The 18,883-nt window shown below is 33.5% G+C and overlaps 2 protein-coding genes across 2 annotated transcripts; one reads left to right on the top strand and one right to left on the bottom strand.

Annotated features, from left to right (window-relative positions):
• Positions 1 to 10,849: 10,849 nt before the first annotated feature.
• On the top strand, positions 10,850 to 13,146 carry LOC117903978 (nucleoside diphosphate kinase 2, chloroplastic). The gene is made up of 7 exons (XM_034816507.1): positions 10,850 to 11,109; positions 11,318 to 11,374; positions 11,687 to 11,773; positions 12,197 to 12,277; positions 12,394 to 12,506; positions 12,619 to 12,668; positions 12,875 to 13,146. Exons 1-7 carry the CDS (start codon positions 10,873 to 10,875, stop codon positions 12,940 to 12,942), a joined length of 693 nt encoding a protein of 230 aa, XP_034672398.1. The 5' UTR covers positions 10,850 to 10,872; the 3' UTR covers positions 12,943 to 13,146.
• A 226-nt stretch (positions 13,147 to 13,372) lies between these two features.
• LOC117904875 lies at positions 13,373 to 16,334 on the bottom strand. Its single transcript, XM_034817682.1, has 2 exons — positions 16,026 to 16,334; positions 13,373 to 14,083 (listed from the first exon to the last, which is right to left on the bottom strand). Exons 1-2 carry the CDS (start codon positions 16,129 to 16,131, stop codon positions 13,683 to 13,685), a joined length of 507 nt encoding a protein of 168 aa, XP_034673573.1. The 5' UTR covers positions 16,132 to 16,334; the 3' UTR covers positions 13,373 to 13,682.
• Positions 16,335 to 18,883: the final 2,549 nt, after the last annotated feature.

Raw genomic sequence — 18,883 nt, forward strand, 5'->3', positions numbered from 1 at the left:
ATAATTATGACTACAAATCTCAAAGTACTTGAGAACATTCTCTTAAGAACAATGATCAACTTTAAATAGAATAGCAACTTTCCACTTAATTTTTCCCAGATTTCAAAACAGAAAGTAGAATTGAAATAAAAAATGATAATCATGCATAGAGCTTTGTTGACTACTAATTCACTCTCCTTTGAACACTTCTACAAACATTGAGAAATTTTCACAAATTAATTTCAAATATATAATATGTTGTTTTTAGTTGATTCTATTAAGGGAAATAGTTAAAGAAATATACAGAATGATAGAATGGAAATAATTAAGGAGAACACAAAATGGCATAATGATATAATAGAAATAATCAAGGAAATGCATAGAATCAAGTGAATAATGATAAAACTCCATTCCAATTAGTATTTTCATAAATCAAGAGCAATCAAATATTAATAATATTTGATTCTCTTAATTTAGGAAATAGTCTTTGTTTTCCTTAATTTTAGGATATTTAATATTCTTTTCTTTATATAACTGACAATATAGTCTTGTATTGCTCAATTATTATACTCATCATGGTATTAGAGCCAAGAGATGAGACTCAAATTTGGGTCTTTTTCAAAAGGTTTGATTACTATCAAGTCAAATGATGGGTTGCCCAAATAATGGTGGTCGAATGTCACAAAAGGCTTGAACTAGCCTCATAAACAATGTCTTCTTCTTCAAGGAAAAAAAAACCCTAATATTCAAGTCTTCTCATCAGTGTTATAGTTTGATTTCAATCATGCTAAACATCACAAATTTCTTACTATGATGAAATCAAATCAACCCCTTATTTCGTAGCTTTGGCGTTCTCCATCATCTATTAAATGGAAAAAAATTTGTTGAAGAAATTAATGATGATGAGGGAAGTAAGAGTTTTATTCTGTAATCCTAGTTATGGATCAATAAGAATAGGCTTCTCACTTCATGGTTTCTTGAAATATGAAAGAAGATGTTTTGAGTGTGATCTTTAATGTTGAAATAATATATGAGATATATACTTCTCTTAAAGAGGAATTTCTCCCTATTACAATCAAGAGAGAAAGAAATTTGAAAAATATATTGATAGCTCTAAAAAATAAATAAATAAATCATGATCTCTTGAAGATTATTTAAGAGACTTCAAAAAATAATATGTGACAATCTAGCCATAATGAAAAATCTAATTTCAAACCAAGACAAAGTTTTTCAATTCACTCATGGCTAAGGATGAAGGTATGAAAAATTTTCCAACTTATTATTCTTACTAAATCACCTTGTCCTTCTTTTAGTTAATTCATGCTACCTCTTCAAGAAAATAAGTAATCACTCACTACCCAAAAGGAGGAGGAGGAAACAACATTCTGAGAGCATGAGCAAGTTTTTATTTGTATAACATAGTCATGGTCGAAATGGTTAAGGCTTAAAAATTTTAATTTAAAGGGAAGAGGTCTCACCCTTCCTACACAATGCGCAACACAAAAAAAATGGATAATTTGATATTCAAGTTTGTGCCAAAGGATGTCTTCACCATGTTTCAAGACAAGTTGAGAATGTAAGCAACCAAAAATAATTTTTCCAACATAAGAACAATTTCTCCACATAAAAAGGATGCAAAAAAAAAAAAGAATAAGATGATAAATAAATAAATATACATACATATACATATACATACATACATATATATATATATATATATATATATATATATATATATATATATATATATATATATATATGTTAGCCCAAGGGTTCTCCTAATCGGGTTTTGATCATAACAAACCATGGTTAAGTAACTAATTAGTTTAATGTTTAAGAGTCTTAGGTATAAACTCGAAAATTCATCAAAGGACCAAATGGATACAAGATCGAGACGCTTGGAAGACTTGAGATCATAGGAAAATAATGTAAGATGAATGCATGAGTGCACTTAGGATTTTCCTACGTTTCATGCACCTTAGAAAACTCGTTTTATTCTTTAAAATGTCGATTTCATTAAAACCCGAGTTTTTAACTAATTTACCTTAGGCAAAATGTTTCAAAATTGGCTTAATAATTTACCTAAAGACCTTGCCTAAGTGTTAGAAAAGAAATGAATCAAAAAATAGGTTTTTCAGGGCCAAAAAAGGCTCAACCGGTTGAGGTCATCCGGTCGAGGACCGGTCGAGGAAGGTCAAAAACCTTCTCTCTCTCCCAGTAGCCTTCTCTTCCCAGTCGAGGTGATTCCTTTACCGATCGAGGTCTGGTCGAGGACCGGTCGAGGTCCGGTTGAGGCAACGGTAACCTGTCATGCATTAAATGCTCCAACGGCTAGTGAACCAGTCAACCCCTAGCTCGACCGGACGAAGTTGCCTTTTTCTGTTTTTCATTCCCGAGCTTAGAAACCTATAAATTGAGAGCTCCACTTCATTTATTAAAAAGAGAACACTTGAATTCAAAGTTCACCTACCTGTTCTTGATCAAAAAACTCTCATTTCTTTCATAAGTGCATTAAATCACCACTTGCATATCCATTAGTGTACTCTTGTTTGTCATCCTAGCTTTGTCTTGTATTTGAGCCATCTTTAAGCTAGGATTGAGTGATTATATCTTGTAACAATCTGAGTGTTAAAGCCTTTAAGAGGGTTAAATCTTGAAGAGGTTGTGTAAGAGCCCATTGGAGCCGGAATCCAAGTGTAAGGAGATTGGAAGCTTGGTTGAAGCTTCAAGTTAGTGGAACCCTCACTCGGTTAGAAGGTTGAGGAGAGTGGACGTAGGCAAGAAAGTGTCGAACCACTATAAACCCGAGTTTGAATTTTCTAAACTCTATCTCTTTACTTTGCTTATATTTTGTTTAATTTTTTTGTTATCGAAAAGATTTGAAAAACCCAATTCACTCCCCCTTTTGGGTGTTTTTCTTAACTAAACTTAGCCTTTGTTTTCTCAATATATATAAGAACAACTATAAAAACCTAATTCTAATAAAATCTAAAGTCCAAATATAATTGGGATTGAAAATTGCAGAAGAACCAAACTCAAATATTAATAATTTTAATACATTAAAGAAATACAAACTTGGCTTAATTAGGGTTTCTACATTGCCTCCCTTAAACTAAGCTCTTCAAATTTCATCATATCCACTATCTTCTTTGTTAGAAAAATTAAGCTAATCCAACCTATGGTAATCACCCTAAAGGGGGGGTGAATAGGGTGATGATCTCTTTTTGCAAATTTAAACTATGTGAATATAAGAGACAATTATATGCAAGTATATAATAAGCAATATAAATACAATTGCATATAAATTAAAATAGTAGGGAAGAGAGAATGCAAACACAAGATTTTATAGTGGTTCAGCGCAACTCGGCCTACATCCACTCTCCTCTAGCTTCAATCCCAAGCTTGAGGTTCCACTAATTCAAGGCTTCCAAACCAAGCCTTCAAGCAATACAAATGGATTATGGTTCCAATTCACCATCTTGGACTTTTGGCTCCAAGCACCCTTTACACTTCTCAAGAGATATCCCACTCTTGAACAACCCCTCAAGTGATATCCCACACTTGAGAAACTTCCACTCAAAGATTTACAAATAAATGATCTCACAAAATCCTAGTACAAAAACTTTAATCTCAAATGATACAAGAAAACTAGGATTGAAAGGTGCACTAAAGATATGCAAGTTTTAGAACAGGTGCACTCAAAAGCACTCTTCCAATGCTCAAATATATTCAAGAAATGTTTGGGAAGGTTAAGCTCTTTAAACAATGAAAATTGGAGCCTTTTTTATAGAAAATAAAAGTCAAATTAGCCGTTTGGGGGTTCGACTGGTCGAGCTAGGGGTCGACCAGTTGACTAGCCGTTAGCATTAAATGCTTGGCAGGTGATCGTTGGGCCTCAACCAGACCTCGACCGGTCCTCAACCGGACCTCGACCGGGAAGAGAATGACCTCGACCGAGAAGAGAATGCCACTGGGAAAGAGAGAAACTTTTTGGCATCCCTCGACCAGTCCTCAACCGATCAATCATTCCTCAACCAGTTGAGCCATCTTTTGGCTCAACAACCAACTTTTTTAACTTAAAACCTTTTAAAATAAGTTTGAAAAACATTTAACACAAGGTTTTAGTTGAAAAACATGAAATCATTCAATTCTTAAAATATTTAAAACAAAATAACTCTTGGATGATTTTGGTGCATAAGTAAATAATGTAATGCATGAAAATCCTAGTGCACCAACAACTTTGCAAAGAGATCTTATGAAACTTGGGTCTTGAAAAACACTTCTCTTTGAGGTAGTCTTCTTCTTCATGATTTCTCCTTGGCTTGATTTGTCTTTGTGATTGCCACTTTGGAAATCGTCTTGCCTAATCACACTTGAAATATAATCATTAGTTCTAAACCTTGTTTTGTTTTCATCAAAATCAAGATTAACCAAACCTTGGTTTCACATTCTTTAACTTGAGCAATGCTTCCACCTTGATTGGCTTTGTAAAAAATGTTTGCAACTTGATTTTTAGAAGAACAAAACTCAAGTAAAATTTCTGTCTTTCAACAAATCACAAATGTTGTGAAATTTGATATTAATATGTTTGCTTTTTCCATGAAAAACCGAATTCTTAGTCAATGCAATTGCTAATTTATTGTCACAAAAAAATTTTGTGGGAACTTCTTAAGCAAGCTTTAAGTTAAAAAGAATTTGATGCAACCATATTGCTTGAGTAGCACACTAGTACGTAGCTACAATATACTCAACTTTTGTTGCTAACAAAGCAACTACCTATTATTATTTTGATGGCCAAGAAAAAACTCCCGAACCAATAATAAATGCAAACTCGAAGTACTTTTTTGCTTCTCCGTAGTACTTGTCCAATCACTATCTATGTATCTAACAAACTCAATCATTTTACCATATGCATAAAAATTACCATCAATTTGTGTACTTTTAATGTATCATAAGATATGTTTTTCTACTTGTAAGTGAGACTACCATAGAGACTTCATGAATCTACTTATAAATCTAACTCTAAATACGATATTTGGTCTTTAATAGTCAAATATGAAAAATTCCAAACATTCTTCTAAAAATTGTAGGATCAACCAACTCAATTGAGTTGTATTTTCCTATTTCAATCTTTCTTAAACTGGAGTTAGAATAGGATTGCATGATTCCAACTTTATTTTTTTAAGAATTGTTGGGATAGAGCTTTTAAAAGCATGACATGATGTAACAATAAATAGAATTCGTTAATATTTATATTTCTCATTCTGATTCTTTCCTTTATCTCGTTTATGCATTGTATATATTAAGCATTCAAGTTGAAATTTCTTGCATTGTACATAACTTAGGTGTATTAGGAATTACAAAAAATATCCAAGTCATTGGTTTCTTGCAAGTATATGCATGATTTATTCATAACCGGTTCATGAACTTAGGCAATCCATTTGAGATTGTAGTGTACAATCTTCTAATTGAATAGATGATTGGTCTTAATCATCAAGATAGGTTTCCTATGGTGAGTGCACCAATGTGTATGGTTACAAACTAAACAAGACCTACAATTAATCATGACATTGACTATGAGGTAGACATGATTCAGCAAGCTACTATACTGCATGGACTCTCAACCTTAGAGGATATTAAGTCTGTGGTGAATTCATTACGAGGCTTTGATCTATGGGTGAGACCCTAAGGTGGTCATATATACCCTACGAATTAGGTCACTCTTGATAGAGATTAGTGACAATAAGTATTCTTAATAAAGGCATCACAATATCTCATGGGATAGAGACAATGTGTCCACTTAGGTGATTCTAAAGGCATGTGATCATGAAATATGTGATGGTAATAATTCCTTAAGTGAAATTTGACATATACTTTTATGAGTTAGAGTATGTTAATTGATCACATAATAAAAAAATTTGTAAATTAAGGACTAGAGATGTAATCTGAAGAGGTTGATAGCATATACCTCATTAGATAACAAACACTAATTCATAAGGAGTCTGCATGTGATAAATAGTAGGTCACAAACCCGTGTTTTATGTCATTATAATTTCATAGGATACTATAGTGTAGTTGCCTTTATATAATGGGATGTTGAGTCAACTTTGGGATTGTATTATGAGGAAGACAGTATTTTTTCTATGGGTCCCAATGGTCCTTATTCATTCTACTAATTCATGGTGGAAGGTTTTTAAGAGTATTTTTAGGTTTCTAATTCATATGTGTGCATAAGAACGTTTTTTTAAAAGTGTAAGGTTGCACTTAATCATATAAATGATCTTTTTGGACTAGGTTAATTAATTAATTAAGGCCCAAATAGGCTATTTTAAGTTACACAAGCCCAAGTGGACTCAAGTCACTTAAGCTTATAGGGAAGTCTATATAAACCCCCTTAAGGCTTCGATTTTTTACTCTTTACTTTGAGATTCCAAATAGAAACCCTAGTCTTCCCCTCTATAAAGAAGACCATTTTTTCTCTAATGCTTAGATCTATGAGAGAGGGTGATTAGGTGAAATGATGCTTGGTTGGCCAGGCTTTCAATTCACTCTTATGACTTCATCAAATTCAAATTGATTTGGAAACATTCAAATCTAAGGTAAGGCATCCCTAATTTCTAAATCTAGGTTTTTAAATGCCCATAGTTTCCACCGAAATTAGTTTTAGAGAGCCCCAAGAATAGATTTTATGTACCCTAAAAGATCCTAGGTTGGGAATGGAGATATCCAAGTTTCCCAACAAGAACATCACTTGCATACTTCTTATGAAAAACAAAGATATCATTATCTACTTGAATTACTTTAACCCCAAGAAAATAAGACATCCATCCCATATATGTCATCTCATACTAACCAATCTTCAATTCTTTGAATTCTACAATCATTTCCAAATTAGTACCAATCATAATTAAATCATCCACATGCAAACACACAATTAGAACATCACCTTGGAAATTAGATTTAACATTTAAAGTGTGTTTGTAAGGACATCTTTGAAATCCGTTCCTAACAAAATAGATATCAATACATGGGTACCATGCTTTTTGTGCATGTTTCAATCCACATAGACCTTTTGTAGCTTATAGACCTTTTCTTCATCCTCTTTTATCACATATCATTGAGGTTGTTCAACATATACCTCTTCTTCTAATTTGCCATTCAAGAAGGTAATTTACATGTATTTGAAATTTTTTCCAATTATTTTGTACAACACGAGAGATAATCATATGAACAATGTCAAGTCTAACAATAGGTGCAAAAATTCAACATGATCAATACTTGGATTTTGCTTATAACATTTTGCCACCAATCTTGCCTTGAAGCGATCAACTTCACCATTTTTTTATTTTTATTTTTTTGTACTTGGTTTTTATACAACCATTTGATACTAATTGGATTTTTAGAATTAGGGAGATTAATAAACTCCCTTGTATTATTTTTCTCAATTGCATAAATTTTTTCATCCATAACTTTAAGCCAACAATCATCTTGAGCAACTTCCTCAAAACTTAATGGATCACAATCTGCAAATAAAGCAAAATGCATCAATTGTTGACTTGTTGGGTCATTGTCATTACCAACCAAATAATTTTGCAAGCATGCAAGTAAAACATGTTAATGTTGTGAACATCTTAATGACTCTATTGAACATAGAGTCATAAATGGTGCAATAGTAAGTTGCATACTTTGATCTTCACTTACCCTTCAAGATAAATGTGAAAACTTGATGGTTCTTTCTTCATTCAAGGACCAATTCTATCCTACTTGCTTATCAAAATCACATCTCGACTTATAATAGCCTTCTTGGTTTGTGGATTGCATAATTTATAGTTGTTTTTCACTTATCTATAACTAATAAAAATTCACTTTTCACCTTTATCATAAAGTTTTTTTCCATAATGCATCAAACACATGAGCATATGATATGAAACCAAACATACTTAGATAATCAATGTTAGGCCTCCTATGACTCCAACCTTCTTGTAGGGTCTTTTCATAAACACTTTTAGTAGGGCACTTAATAAATAAGTTGTACAAGAAACTACTTCAACCCAAAAAAATTTAGGCAATTGTTTTAAGCGCAACATGCACCTCACCATATACATAATTGTTCTATTTTTTCTATCTTCAATGCTATTTTGTTATAGAGTGTACCTTACAGTAGTTGATATTCAAAACCACATTTTTTCAAAAATTCATCACAAAATAATATATTCAATACCCTTATATGTTTTCAAAAATTTGATAGTATGTCTACTTTATTTTTCCACATAAACTTTAAAAAAATTTAAATTTTTGCATCCATATGTCTTTTGCTTTAAAAAAAAATAAACCAAAGCCTTCAAACTAAAATCATCAATAAAAGGTATAAAATGCTTATGATCTCAATTTGAGGGAAGCTCCACTGAACATAGATATGAATGAATCAACTTGAGAGGCTTCCTAACTCTCCATGATTTGCCTATAGAAAAAAAAATAATCTTTATGTTTTTTCTCCAAGCACATGTTTCACAAACTTCATTTGAAGAATTAATAAAAAGCAACCTAAAAACCCTCTTCTTAGTAGCAAGTAATTTTAGATTTCTAAAATTTAAATGTCCAAAATGTGAGTTTCATAACCAATTTTTATCATCAATTATATAACTAAAACAATGTATAGATGCCCTTGTAGATCTACATATCATACCCTTTTCCTCAAAGTTAACACATACTTTATAGATTTTGATGAAGACTTTAAATATACAACACAGCAGAGATAAAATTTTGGGATTCATCCTTGAATTTAATGAAAATTTTATATCTACCCTTAATTGATACTATTGTGTCATTCCCAAATTTTACCTCTAAATTAAAAGCGTCATCCAACTCGAAAAACATCTCTTTCCTACCTCACATATGATTACTACAACATGTATCCAAAATCCATCTACTTTTATTTTCGTCCTTTCTAGCACTACAAGCTAATAACAAGGTCTCAGAATTTTCACCTTTACCTTCTATAACATTAGCCTAAAAATTCCTCTCACTTGGTCTCCTAACTCGACATTCTAACTTGTAATGGTTGTATTTTTCGTGATTATAAAATTGGATATGAGATTTATTATTTCTTTGAGTTGAAGTATTATCTCTTCTTCCTTTTTGGCTTGATCAAGAATTTCTTTATCCTATGTTTTGCTAATTTTGACCTTTCTTCATTTAGAATTATTTTGAGACTCCTCTCTTTTTCTTTTTTAAGACATAGTTAGCTTTATAAGGTCTCTTCCGCCTCAATTTGGGACCTTTCATCAAAGCTTTATTCATGAGCTTGCAAGGAACCTATCAATTCATCCAACGTCATGGTACTAAGGTCTTTCGATTCTTCAATTATTGTAATTACCTTGTACTAAAATCTCATGGTTAAAATTCAAAAAAAATTCTCCATAACTTGGAGATTTTAAATGTTTTTGCCATTAGATTTCATCTTATTAACAAGATTTTATGTCCACAAAAAATAGTCGAAGGCTCTTTTTTCTATTTCTCCATCTAAAGAAACTTGAATTATCATCTCAAAATCTATAATTGGACCTTCTACACATTCTCTACGCTTTTGTAAGTGTTCACAAGGATATCTCTACCTTTTTGTCATGGTTGCATTTGCAATCTTCTCAAAAATAGAACCTTCAATTTTTATTTTTTTTTTAATTCACCAAATTATCCTTTTGTACTTGTGTGAGTTGTACTTGATTTACTCATACCACAAATCCTTAACCTACTACTTAAATATCTTGATATTCAAACAATAATCGCATCTAGATCCTTTAAAATTCAAAATTATTTTTTTCATTGAACTTTGGAAACTGTGGTTGGATCATATTATTATTGGTTGTTTGTGTCTTTAATGGTGAGGCTCTGATACCAAATGGGAGCAATAAAAAATAAAAAATCATCCACATGAAAAGGGTGAAAAACAATGAAAAAAATGATAAATAATTATATAAAATTTTAATACATTATATTTTCTATATATTTATAGGATGAAGTATAACAGCCTACTTGTAATAAAAATTAAACTCCTAATAGAATTATGATTAAAAATCCTAAGAGAACCGAACTCAAATATTAATAATTCTAATATATTAAGGAAAATCAATCTTGGTTTTATTAAGATTCCTATATAACGCCCAAATTCATTCCCACTCCTACTTGAGAAGACATATTAAAGGAAATAATTAAAGAGATATACAAAATGATAGAATGAAAATAATGAGGTGATGAAATAGTAGAATGATATACAAACTTAAGCCAGGCTAAAGGTCTATCACCCCAACTCTCGCCAGTCACCAATCTGTGTTTGAGCTCTATAAACAAGGGTTCAAATTCATGGCATTCACATAACCACCACCATGTAATCTAAAAGTTTAGACTGTTGGGTAATAGGTCAATAATGAATATCAGTTCAACAGCTACTACATAAGTCAGGAAATCAAATATAGAAGCTTAGAGGGAATGTCAGAATCATAACTACAAATCTCAAAGTGCTTGAGAACAGTGACCAACTTCAAATGGAACAACAGCAACTTTTCATATGATTTTCCACTGAATTTTTCTCAGATTTCAGAGCAGAGTAGAATTGCAATTAGTGAAAATAATCATAGAGCTTTGCTGACCACTAATTACCTCTCCTTTGAGCACTTCTGCAACCCACAGAAAATTTTATGGATTCCAAAAGCATAATTAGCTGTTTTCAGTTGATTCCATTGTTTGGAATATGGCATCATACAGGAGGGAAAAAAAATGGAACAGAAAAAGAAAAAGAAAACGATAGATGGGTACTTTTGTAATTCACCCATATCCGGTAGCAATTTATAATCTCTAACTCTCAAGTAGAAAGCGCAAAACGAGAGAGGAGAGAAAATGGAGGCCGCTGCAGTGTTGGGAGCGAGACCATCTGTTTCATCATTTTATCTTCATTCACAAACTCAGAGGCATTGCAGCTTATACGTCGTCTCCCAGAAGCCTACCCTGCGCTCCGACTACCGCCGCCTAGCAGCTTTCCACTCACCGTCCAATCTTTTCTCATATTCGCCATTTCGTCCTCATGCTCGCAGCACCAAACCCCGCATCTTCCTTCCCCACTTGGTTGCTTCCATGGTTGTTGTTCTCTCACTTGCTCTTGCTCCAATTGCCTGCAAATTTTGGGAAACCCCGTTTGAAAAATCGTGAAAACCCATTTGAATTCACCCCTCGTTAACTTAATTTGTTGTGTATCTCTCGCTTTCTTTTCAATTTTCGAAACGGATTTGGAAATTTGTGAAAGTCCATTTGAGTTTGCCTCTTATTTTCTTCATTTGTTGTACAGGAGCAGGTTGAAGAAACTTACATCATGGTCAAACCCGACGGCGTTCAACGGGGCCTCGTGAGTAGCTTCTAGAACTGCTACATTCCGTTGGTTGCCGAGAAAATTTAGGAAAAGAAAATTTTAATACTAGATTTTTCATTATTAACGCACAAGGCTCACACTCAATTGAACCTCACACAACTTTAGCTTAATTGAGCTGTGTTTCTTTCAGAACCCCACTGTGTAGAAAACAAGATTCAAGATTCAAAATTTAATCTTCTTTTCGTTTTCAGAGCATTTTTTGGCAACCAAACGGTGGCTTAGTAGGGGAAAAAAGCATTGAAGTTTGGCCCTTTTGTTCTGAATTTATCTATCTTGTTGGGTTTTTAGGTTGGAGAGATCATTTCTAGGTTTGAGAAGAAGGGTTTCAAGTTAACTGGCTTGAAGCTATTCCAATGCCCCAAACAATTGGCTGAGGTTTGTATCAATATATGCCCAATTATTCACTATTTGTCTTTGTGAAAAAAAAAAAAATTCAGAATTTTGATATCTTGCTTGTAATCACATAGAATTTATGTGATTTTGATGTTTGATTAAAATAAAGGAAAATTATATCATGTCTGTGGTGTGGACAAGGCCATACTTTATTTTGTTTGATTGCAGAGAAATAGTAGGAAATGAAAATAAAACTTGAGATCTTGCAACATTCACTCCAAGTTGTTATAATATTGTTTCTGACAATCCACAAGGAACAAATGCATTTCACTTGATTCATGCCTCCTGCTTGGGAATTATTTTGATTTGATCTGTGTTTAGTACTGTCACCAAATCATAATCTTTTATATCCTCTTTCAGAGGCTTCAAATAATGTACTTGGGTTTTATTGTTTTACCGTTGCAGGAGCATTATAAGGATCTCAAGGAAAAGTCATTCTTCCCGAAACTAATTCAATACATTACTTCTGGTCCGGTTGTTTGTATGGTATGCTTTTGGGTTTTTATCTTTTCTATCCGAACTCTTAAGGGATTGCTGAATCTATGGTATTAGAAAATTCCAAGTTTTTCTCAAGATACCAATCATGATTTTACCTTTGCAAGGCTTGGGAAGGTGTTGGTGTTGTTGCTTCAGCACGTAAGCTAATAGGGTCAACAAATCCCCTTCAGGCAGAACCAGGCACAATCAGAGGAGATCTTGCAGTTCAAACAGGAAGGTTGGGCCCCTCAGACTTCGATGCTAATTGTCGATGTTGCATTTTATGTCATTTGAGCCCTTTAGTTTTAAACTGCTGAGAGCCATGGACTTATGCTGAACCTTTTTGGCAGGAATGTGGTTCACGGGAGTGATAGCCCTGAGAATGGAAAACGTGAAATATGTAAGCCCGTTTGTTCTCTGATTTCAATTATTTGTAGCAAATATGTTATACTTTCGGCTGCTTTGCAGTAGTCACCGTTTGTTTTGAGGTATCACTTCAAATTTTTATGGTGTTGTGGTTTGGACTGCTTGAGTCATGTCCAAAGGGATTTTACAAGGTTACCTTTTTCTCATGTTGATCCCACTGATAATTTGTTTTCTCTACAGCTCTCTGGTTTAAAGAAGGTGAATTATGTGAATGGGCACCTGTACAAGCACCATGGCTGAGGGAGTGACCTTTTGACAGGAACAGTTATCTTGAGCCTTCCAGTTTTGAATGAGTTCTCTCTTCCAATCACTTATATTTTATCAGATAAATTCTTCATTTGTGTGGCCCCTAACAATTCAATTGAGGCCATGTGAAATTGCCATTTTTCCATCAGTGATGTTGTATGAGAAATGTTTGGAAATTTTAAGCTTTAATGCTTTCTTGTCCTTGATTTCTTACTCTTACACCAATTCACATGATTATCTAACTACCCCGCAGGCCTCAGTTAATAAGGAAAAAAAGAGGATCATTCTATTATGTTTCTGTTAAGAAACCCCTTTTTGGGTCACTAAAACCAAAAATGAATCCTGCCAACCCAACTTGGCTTTTTGGAACATGAATGAAGGCCTCAAAAAGATGCAATGAAATAAAAACCAGAAACTAACGAAAAAGAAAAATGGAAAAGAAAAGAATTGACGTATTTCCATGGTCAAACCAAATGCTTATTTGTTTTATAAGCTGATGAACTTGAAATCAGGGGACAAACACCTACCAGTATGGTGGAAACTACAACAAAGAATAGGTGTCCCACTTTTCAGTGTTGTGGTCAGTGGGCAGTGCCCTCTGTTTTTATGACTAATTAAGATCACAGACACAAATTCTAATCTTACATTGCAAAAGCTGATAAAGAATTGATAAGACTCCTGGCTCCAGTTGTTGTCACACGCTGCCCATAGATGGACCATCATTAGAAGAACCACCGCTATCTTACATTGTCTCCTCATATGCTGAGCTTTGAGCATGTTGAGAACTCTTATACTTGGAAAACAGGTCTGCAATTGATAAATTCCTGTTTCTTTGCTGCTTCACCGAGTTGATCATAGACTGACAATCACTACAACCTGGTGAAAGGCCAGTTGCGTCTATTGTCATTGCCTCCTCATAGGATGAGCTTGGGTAGTGTTGATAACTCTTGGAGACACTAGCAGAACAATTTGTCTGCTTGCTTGTTTCCATTTCAATTGCCTCCATAGAGGGTAAGCTTAATTCATTCTGGGAACTTGCTGAAACACTTGCAGAAGTAGCATCAGTTTCGATTGTCATTGCCTCCTCCTGGATTGAGCTTATGTCACGCTGAGAAGCTAGTTTAAGCTTCATTATTGTAGCCTCTACAACAAAGAAAAAGGAACTTCATAAACACAACTCAATTCTTCTGCCTTCTAAAACTATAGGCTTGTCATAGACTCGTAGCAACAGTCATAGTTGTTAAAAATCTACAATAAAACACATTTTTTATGAAAAAAAATGGAGACATATCACAATTTGTATCATATCATAAGTACATCTTAAGATACATATATGATATTCGATTTGATACAAATATAACAACACAATGATACATACAACTTTAATTATTTTTTATAATTTTAGAACAAGAATCAAATTCAATTTTTTTAAATAATTGTTATATTAATTGTTTAAAATACATTATAAAAGTTAGAAATTGATCATAAAAGGAAAAGATAAGTAAAATAATCCTATATAAAAAAAAAACTACGTTCTTATTATCAAAGATCATGTTGGAAGCTAAATAAATTTATTCTTATGATGAATACAGGAGAATTTTCCATTTGAATTTTGACATTGAAAATGATAGTACCCAATGAATAAAAACTTTTATTTAATATATTTGTTCTGTAAATATAAAAAGTTGGAACTTCATAGATGACATATAATATCATAGATATCAATAATAAAAATCACGTACATATGTCTAGTAAAATTTAGATCTAAAAATTTAAAAACTTTGTTTTTGTGAGTTTTGTAATGGATTTATATATTAATCTCACATTTTGTTAAATTTAACTTTTCAAAATTCTAGTATTCAATGTTTTCATATCATACAATACAGTTTAAAGTCTTTAAATTCCAAAATGTGATTATAGATTGTTCTATATTTCATGCTTCTAATATATATGTAAACAAATACATATTTTCTTCTACTTAATTTTTCACCATATAAAAAACTTACGAGACTCGATATGAGATGATACATGATAAAAAAATAAAATTAAAATTAAAATAAAAATAAAAAACAACATATAGAAAAACAATACACAATACGTTCTATGAGTTAACAACTATGGCAATGATACCTTGACATTCTCTGTAATGGTGAAACAGAGAATATCAAAACACAATTAGCAAATAAAAGATGGCTACAAGATACCAAACAATCCCATGTCATAACCAAGATGTGGGATGGAAGATATGGAATTTAAGTGTAAGATCAAATATATAAGTGAAGGAACCCGACGAAATGAACTGATGTAACAACCAAGTGGTAGGCTATTAGTGAAGAAGCAACACCTAAGAAATAAAAACATCTTCATGGCATGAATTCAAGGAAGTTTTAATGAGCCACTTATACCATTTGGACAGGGCATCGATTGATCCTTCTGGGTAATAAATTTTCTTTCCCATTCTTTTCAACCGTCCAGGGCACGGTTCCTAACTAGTGTATTCATTATAGGTTCCGGTTAACTTGTGCGTATCAAGTATCAATCCATTCATTATTCCTCCTCCCTCCGCCCTTGTGATTCGAATGGATAAATCAGTAGAAATTATACAATTGCACCTTATTAAGGCCTTTTTTTTTCTCAACAAAAAGAGTGGCAAACATATGAAATTACATTTTAGGCAAATTATCAAATACGTGGTGAACAAAAAGAATGAGGTCTCAACAAGTCATGGGTTGGGACAATCAAAATCCTCACAACAACCCAACCAAGGAGGAAGTTGCAGATTTGTTGAACAATTCATGAATTATTACCAATAAATTATTATAATGATTCCATGTCCTACTGTTTTTCCCCTAACCTCCGTTTTTATGCCCCAATCCTAAAATTGTGGATGAATTTCAGTAATACAACAAGATCTCCAACTAGATCAACTCTCTATTTCCCATAATTTTGAACAGCACAAGGGAATCACAACAAACCCACATCCATTTTCAAGTTTCCGCACTAAAAACAAAAACCCCAGTTGAAGGAGAAAGCGAAGAAGCAAACAGTATAACACTATAAAATACAAGGAAAAGAAGAAGAATACCGTAAATAGAGAGAGAATCATGCTTGATTATCTTCGGAGATGGCCTCTCCAAGCTGTCCAAGGACGACGATGAAGAAGAAGATAAGGGTCTCACCCTCCCCAGCATCTCTCTTCCACCTCCACAGACTGGCAGAGAGAGATTGAGAGATTTTTAATTTTTTACGCGTGGTTCTCGGCGCGGGAACGATTGGAAAAAAGAGCGGGAACAGGGAGTGCAAATTGGGCAATTCAGCGTGCTTCGCATGTACACTTTTGAAAAGGATGCTCAAACGACGTGGTTTACCGGGTGACTTCGTTTTGAAAATCTCGGCGGCCTGGACAAATTACTATGTGTCGGACGTAAATTGTTATTATGGGTGGCTCTCCGGATCGCACGACGCCTAGGAAATCAACTTAATAACTTAATTTAAGTTATTAAATAAATTAAATATATTTGATAAAATAACTTAATGATATTGTAGATATAAAAAAATTAGTGGACTAAATTACCACTAATTTGGTCTTCAAAATGAATAAATTAAAAAAAAAATCCTTTTATGGATAAGTTTCCCTAATCTCCAACTATAAAAAAATGATAATAATAATAAATAAAATTATTATTATTATTATTATTATTATTATTATGTAAAACTTCCTTGGAAAATAAAATTTGCTAAAATTAAGAAACTAAATCCCTTGAATTAAGCAACTAAAATTCAGAAATTTGAAATTTAAATTCCCTATCTTCTCTTATAAATAGAGTTGTCTTCTATCAAAAAGGGGGAGAAAATCAGAAATCAGAAAAATCCAAAAGGAAATCTTAAGGAGAAAAACCCAAAGGCGACTTCATACAAAAGAAAAAGTATCATCAAATCTCCCTACAAGTTCGATAAACTACTACACATGTTCTTCGTCATTCAACGAGTTCATTCAAGAGTAAGCCAATTGTTGCCCTCGATTGATCTTTGAAATCCAGAAAACGTCATCGTCGTCTTCTAAATTGTTATCAAGGTAAAAGAATCAGAGAGAAAATATTCTTTTGGAAAGAATATTATTTTTGAGATTGTACCCATAATATTTTCAATTTTAATAAATATTTTGTTCATATTATTTTTCTATTTGTTTTACTAATTTTGCATGACCAAATTAACGAAATTTGTGCGTACAAATTTCTGACACGCCTGGTGGGACCTCTTTATCTTTCATCTATTTTCTTAGAAGATTGATCTCTACTACGTCGATGACACCCAAAAAAACTCAAGTTGTGCATGTCAACAAGGGCAATGACAAGATCGTCATTGCACGATCGACACATGACACCGCTACAGGCCCCATGACTCATAGCAAAGAAAAATCAACATCTTCAATCTCAACAAAACAAATAAGTGAGTCTGCTTGTTTGCTAAAACCGGTAAGAACACATGATGAGCACAAACCACTCATCACCTTGGTCTCTTTGGGGGTAAAGAACCATAGTCCTCGTAACGGGGGAAAACTCCCTTTAACACTACAGGACTTTGGGGATAAATCTCCTTACTCTGTTACCGATGCCAACTCTAGCACCGGCTCATGCTCTGGATCGCCAACTGGAATGTCAAATGAAGAAAACTATTCCAATCGCTCCAACTCTTTTACTTCTCCCTTTCGATGACTATGCCGGTAATGGAAACCAACACTACATCCATAGAGGAACAATTAGCAGAGATGGCTCGCGTCGTCGCCAAACTCACCAAGACAGTCGAGGAGAAGAATATGCAAATAGCCTCCCACATAAACAAGGTTGAGGCACAAGTACAAAATATGGGTGAGTCAAATCAAGGACTCAACCACCTTCCGAATGTTGCATTTTCTCTCGATGATGCACCACATATATATAGGACAATACAAGTTGAGAAACAAAACGGCGGAATCTGCATCAGTGGCATCATTATCTGTCCAACAACTTCAAGACATGATAACTAACACCATTAGAGCACGGTACAGTGGACCCTCATAGAGTACGCTCATGTACTCTAAACCTTACACTAAGAGGATTGATAACTTACGTATGCCTGTGGGTTATCAACCTTCAAAATTTCAATCATTTGAAGGGAAAGGAAATCCAAAACAACATGTTACCCATTTCGTTGAAACCTGTAATAATGCAGGTACAAATGGTGAGTTATTAGTTAAACAATTTGTTTGTTCTCTCCGAGGGAATGCTTTCGATTGGTACATAAACCTTACACTTGAGTGTATCGATAGTTAGGACTAAATGAAACGTGCATTCCTCAATCGTTTCTATAGCACCCGACGAACTGTAAGCATGATGGAGCTTACTAACACTAAGCAATGGAAAAACGAGCCGGTTGTAGACTATATCAACCGTTGGCATTCCTTAACCCTTGACTACAAAAATAGATTATCTGAGGTATCAGCCGTGGAAATGTGCATACAAGGAAGGCATTGGAGTCTCCTATACATCCTCCAAGGGATATGACCCTGTACATTTGAAGAATTAGCTACTTGAGCACATGACATGGAGCTCAACATAGCCAACCATGGTGCTAAAAAAGACCTTATCATTGACCAACAAAGAGAAATACACAATGGGAAAGCAAGTGATAAAAATTCAATAAAACCCATCCAGGACTCAATGATGGTAAATACGACTCCTATAAAAATCTCAGTGCGAGATAAAAATAAAGAAGTAAAAGAGGTTAGACCAACCCAGGAAAATAAGAGGTATTGGTTCACCTTGAAGGAATTAGAGGAGAAGAAGTATCATTTTCCTAACTCTAATGTGCCTAGCATGTTGGAAGACTTGCTCTAGAAAAAGGTTATTGAGCTACCTGAGTGAAAACGTCCAGAAAAAATGGGTCGTGTTAATGATCCGAACT

The sequence above is a fragment of the Vitis riparia genome, chromosome 17 (genome assembly GCF_004353265.1).
Source record: "Vitis riparia cultivar Riparia Gloire de Montpellier isolate 1030 chromosome 17, EGFV_Vit.rip_1.0, whole genome shotgun sequence".
Classification (NCBI taxonomy): domain Eukaryota; kingdom Viridiplantae; phylum Streptophyta; class Magnoliopsida; order Vitales; family Vitaceae; genus Vitis; species Vitis riparia.